Source organism: Gymnoscopelus microlampas (genome assembly GCF_963454915.1).
Source record: "Gymnoscopelus microlampas genome assembly, chromosome: 21".
Taxonomy (NCBI): domain Eukaryota; kingdom Metazoa; phylum Chordata; class Actinopteri; order Myctophiformes; family Myctophidae; genus Gymnoscopelus; species Gymnoscopelus microlampas.
This window is the reverse complement of record NC_139958.1, coordinates 24,382,335-24,387,438: the sequence shown is the minus strand read 5'-3', so window position 1 is coordinate 24,387,438 and position 5,104 is coordinate 24,382,335. Positions and strand designations below refer to the sequence as shown.

Genomic DNA, 5,104 nt, shown 5'->3' with positions numbered 1-5,104 from the left:
GGGATAAAAAGTAGCCCCAGCTGTGTGATGAAATAACGTGATCACGGTTACACATGGTGTACACATCAAACCCTCTCTGGCAGATACAAGTATATTTAGTATATGGTTGTTGTTGTTGTTGTTGTTGCTGATGATGATGTTTTGATATACAGTTAAAACAGTGATGCATTTGAGTGAGCTGAAATGTTTAACTTTGTTTGACTCTTAAACAGGTCATGAGTTAAACTGTTCCAAAACCAGCGTTAAGCAACAGGGAAAAGTAATCCATTAAGTTAACATCAAATACATGTAATTATAAAATACACGTACATTGTCAGCCAAAAGCGATTTCCCCAATGCTGTAAAATCCTGAGTGTTAATTAATCAATTTGTAACATTTGGTTACGCTTTGTACACTTTCAGAGTCAAATTAACATTGACAATTTTACTGTGAAGGTTTCAATAAACTGTGTTCTGTTTCATATTTATTAATTTATGTATACAAGCCCCCCCCCCCCATTAATAACTATTGTCCCCCTCCATTACTATGTATTAACCCCCCCATCAGCTAACTGGACCCCAGAAGAGAAATGTGGATTGTTTTGGGCAGCTGCCAGGCGTTAAAGACTGTAAAATGCATGATGGTGGTAGAACGAAAAAGACAAGAATGTTTTTGTGCTTTGCTTCACTTGTGTTTGTTTAAAGCGGTGGTCCTTGTGGGGGTTCCGGGGGGTCCCCCAGCAAGATGAGGTAATATAATGCAGCATCAAAATCACTTTAACCACTTTAATGCATACTTTGGCTATTCGAAAATAGCCAAAGTATGCATGCTGAAAGCACACAACGTTTTGTGAACATTTTAGAATAATTTAGAAAAACGGTAGAAGCATTTTTTTTCTTACGCGGCACAACATCTTTTTAGATTGGGGTCCGTGGCCAAATACATATCAATTTGGGGGTCCTTGACATGGAAATGTTTGAGAACCACTGGTTTAAAGTACAGTACAGTGCGTTTTGTTGCTTCACGAAACCTGCAATACAAATGCTGTAGCCTACAGCTTTACTTTCTTGAACGAATGACTATTAAAACATTCAAGTCCAGCTGTAAAGCACAAATCAAAATGATGTTGGAGTCTCATGGCTGTCACCTTACATCTATCATTGTACGACCCCATACACAGTAACATCCTTAATCTATTTAAAGTCGCCCCCATTTGAGCAGCAAAATCCCAACTGTTGAGCTACGAAATATTTCCCTTTGAATTTCATGCAATACCTCTTGTCAACCAGTAGTGGTCCCACCCAACCACAGGACCTAAACATCTCAATAGAAGGGCAGGGAGACCACCTCTAACCAAGCAGTTGCATTCGTTATATTGTATTATTCCATACAGATTGGTTAGAACAATGTTTTAGTCACTTTAAAAAGTTACGAATTGCAGCTTTAATTTAACAGGACATTACACATTCCACCACAAGTAAATCCTAACATAAAATAGCAGCTTGTACTGAGTATATCTGTCAGGTTTAATGATGTGTTTATTCTTGATGTTTTTCCCAAAAGATGCACAACGTTCTCTGTGCAATCTCTGTTCATTTCCTCTCCTCTCCTCTCCTCTCCTCTCCTCTCCTCTCCTCTCCTCTCCTCTCCTCTCCATCACCTTGCTCACTCTCCCCCTTAACCCATTCAATCCGTGAACGCATCTCTGTCACTTTAGATGTCTTTGGCAATTCAAAAATAGCAGATCTACAAGCTCATAATGAGCTTGTAGATCTGATTTTTTGTTTAAAAACCATGACAATTTGTGCAAATCTGAATATATATATTTTTAAGCCGAACATTTCAAACTCAAATCTTTGCTTCTGGGGATTCTACAAATGTCTTCTAAATCCTAACAGTTTTTTTGAAAAAACGTATGTTGCTATATATCAGTGGTTCTCAAACTTTTTCATGTCAAGGACCCCCAAAATGATATGTATTTGGCTGCGGACCCCCATCTCAAAATGCGTCGTTCCAGGGACCCCCCAGAAGCAAAGATTTTAGAGTTAGAGTTTAGAATGTTCACTTTAAAAAACATATATATATTCGAAGATTTGCACAAGTGTTCACAAGTGCCGCGCTATGAGCTTGTAGATCTGCTATTTTTTAATAGCCAAAGTATAAAAATACTGGTTTAATTGGTTACACAGATGCGTTCCCGGTTTGAATGGGTTAATCGCACTCTAGTCCCAGTCTACAAATGACATACAGTACATGTATGCAGGCCTCTACACATGGTGAAAAGGAACAAAACGCATACAGCCCAGTTATCAGTTCTACTGTCTTCACCTGCCTGCCACGAACATTGTTCTTTTAATGTTCATTGCTCAAGGGAAACTATCGTACTCCACAGAAAACACACCAAATAAAGTGGGAAACAAAATGGGAGACAGATCATTAATTTGTCAGCACACTAGAGAGTCTTTTTCTACAGTGCTATAAAAAAAAGATGGCCTTGATGAAACATCATGACTGGCGATGTATTGGAAAAATGTATGTGATGAAACTACTTTTTTGGGGTTGTTTTGGAAGTGTTATGGTTTCTTCAGTGAATTAATTTAAGGTGAAAAGTATTTGCGGAAGAGCCCTCCAAATATTGGATTTATTTACATGTACTTTTCTGATGCACTTACTGAGACCAACTTACACCGAGCGAGTAAGTACACTATGGGTTCAATAACTTTGCTCAGTAACATTTTGACAGCACAAAATGGCAGCATTGGAGACTAAACGTGGGGCTCCCGATTACAGGCTGGTCAATCTAACCACCATACTACCCTGCCACCCACCTATTCCCTTGGATGTTGGCATGCCAAGGCAAAGGGAGTTTAAATGACATCACAATCAATTAAACCACTTAAGCCCTGTTTTCAAAGCCTCTACACATTGTGATATTTTCGCTTTTTTGTTAAATGTTTGAAATATTGTTTTTTTTCTTATTTTTTTCCTCTCACCACTGCCTATTGTGACATGTCCAAAATAGGGATGGCATGCAGGTTGAAAGTGGTTAACCACTTGAATCCCAGCATGCTTATTCTGGGGGGAACATACGCAAAAATAGCAGATCTACAACGCGAGTTTGTAGATTGGCTATTGTTGGCAAAGAGATTTGCTGTAGACGGGAAAAAAAACATCCAAGTTGTAACTCAGGTCCGATTTACTGAGAATAGAGGGTTTAAGTGGTCAAGAGTTGAGAGAATTCCCTGAGAGGCGTTCTATAGGGACATAAACCCTTCAAAGAGATGAGGTGCAAAGTGAGCTGGACTTACTGTAGGGGTCGTCTTCACCTTTGGTGCCGTTGACCTTTCCTTTCTTGTCGATACGCAGGTATAATTTCTGGAAGGAGAAGAGCTTCCTCCGGCGCACATCTCCCTGGAGATGGTTGTAGCTGCTCCGCACGTGACGTCCGATGACTGTTGCCGGGGACGATGGCGACGACACATTGGTTGCCCGTGGCAACCTTGCAGAAGAGACCGCTGGCAGTGGCGGAGGCGATGATGATGATGCTGATGAGGAGGAACGCAGGACGCGAAAACGAGGATTGTTTCCTCCTGGTGCATTGTGGTCTTTTTCGGAGTCTGAAAGCAACGCCGATGATGATGATGATGACGACGATGACGCTGATGATGGAGAAGCCGGGGATGACGACGAGGAAGGCGACGGCCCAAGCACCAGGACGAGCAGGAGAAGGAAGGTGAGGGAGAGGAGGAACGAGGGAGGTCTGCGGCGGAGGCAGGAGGAGGACCAGGCGACCGGTGCACCTTGTGTCACTGTCCATCTACACATGGTAGTGGAGCTGAGAGAGCTGTGGAGAGGCTCAGGGGCTGGGGCATGCTGAGCTGGGGGCAGGGAGAGGGGTGTAGAGCGGGAGAAGCCCCCCCTGACTGACCGAGGACACCTCCTCCTCCTTCCGGAGACCCACCACCTCGCCGGGACCGCAGTAGGCGTGCGAACGCGCGAAATGGCTGTCCTCTGGGGTGCTGACGACGCGACCTTTGATGCCACAGGTAGCAGCGGAGCCGGGGGTCCGGCGGGGGTCCCTGTGGCCGAGCGGCTAGCGCTGATGGGTCGGGTGTCTGTCCTGCGTCCCGTGGCTGATGAGCTGCCTGGCGGTGACGGTGCTGGTCTCAACTATGGGGAGCTGAGAGCAATGCAGCTGGAGGTGATACTGGTGAAGCCTGCAGCGCTGTGGCTGATCCCACTACAGTTCCCACTGTTGTTTATTCCTCAGCAGTGCCACAGGAATGTGTCAACATCCATAACTCAGATCACCTCGCAATGGGAACGACCGGGGGCTCGCCTCAAAGACCTCTGCCCTCCTCCTTCTCCTCCCAAGTCAACCGCTCTTCACTCCCCTAACACTCACTCTCTCACACACACACACACACACACACACACACACACACACACACACACACGCTTACACACACGCTTACACACACGCTTACACACACACACACACACACACACACACACACACACACACACACGCAGACAACCACACACACGCTCTTCTTCTCAAACTAAGGACATACACATATACATACACATGTGCTGTGGCTCTTCACACTCTGACATCCAAGCCCCGCTGCGCAGTGCAAGTACATTCATACACGTTTTCCTAATCAACTGTGTGGCTCCGCTGGCTGAACATTTATGGGCTGCTGTCCGTAGAGGTGGAGGATGAGAGAGGACAGCGGGAGATGCCAAACTGTTCAGTAAACAAAGGAATAAATAAAAATAAACAAGCAGGCAAACAAAAGCAGAGAAGAACTAAAGCTGCTTCTCATAAAATATCCAAAGAAATCCACATAAGGCAGAGAACGAAAAGGGAAAAAAAGTTGTCACATAATCCAGATTTTCTTTCCTTCTTTGTTTCTTTTTTCCTTTCTATCTTTCTTTCTTACTTTCTTTTCTTCTCTCTCTGGAGTCTTTTTTTTCAGAGCTGGTTTGAAGTTACTTGTGTGTGTAACTGAGACTAAGAGCTCTCCTGTGTGTGTGTCTCTCTCTCTCTCTCGCTCTCTCTCTCTGGTAGTGTGTGTCAGTAGAGCTGAGCTCTCTATCTCTCCTGTGTCCGTGTCTCTG

At 44.2% G+C, this 5,104-nt stretch overlaps 1 protein-coding gene across 1 annotated transcript in view; it reads right to left on the bottom strand.

Moving 5' to 3' along the window:
• fgf10a (fibroblast growth factor 10a) overlaps positions 1–4,487 on the bottom strand; it is a 29,537-nt gene extending 25,050 nt beyond the window's left edge. Inside the window, exon 1 of the mRNA XM_084047687.1 lies at positions 3,289–4,487. Within this exon, the coding sequence (XP_083903813.1) occupies positions 3,289–3,805 (517 nt within the window). The 5' untranslated portion in view covers positions 3,806–4,487. The remainder of the gene's footprint in view (positions 1–3,288) is intronic.
• Positions 4,488–5,104: the final 617 nt, after the last annotated feature.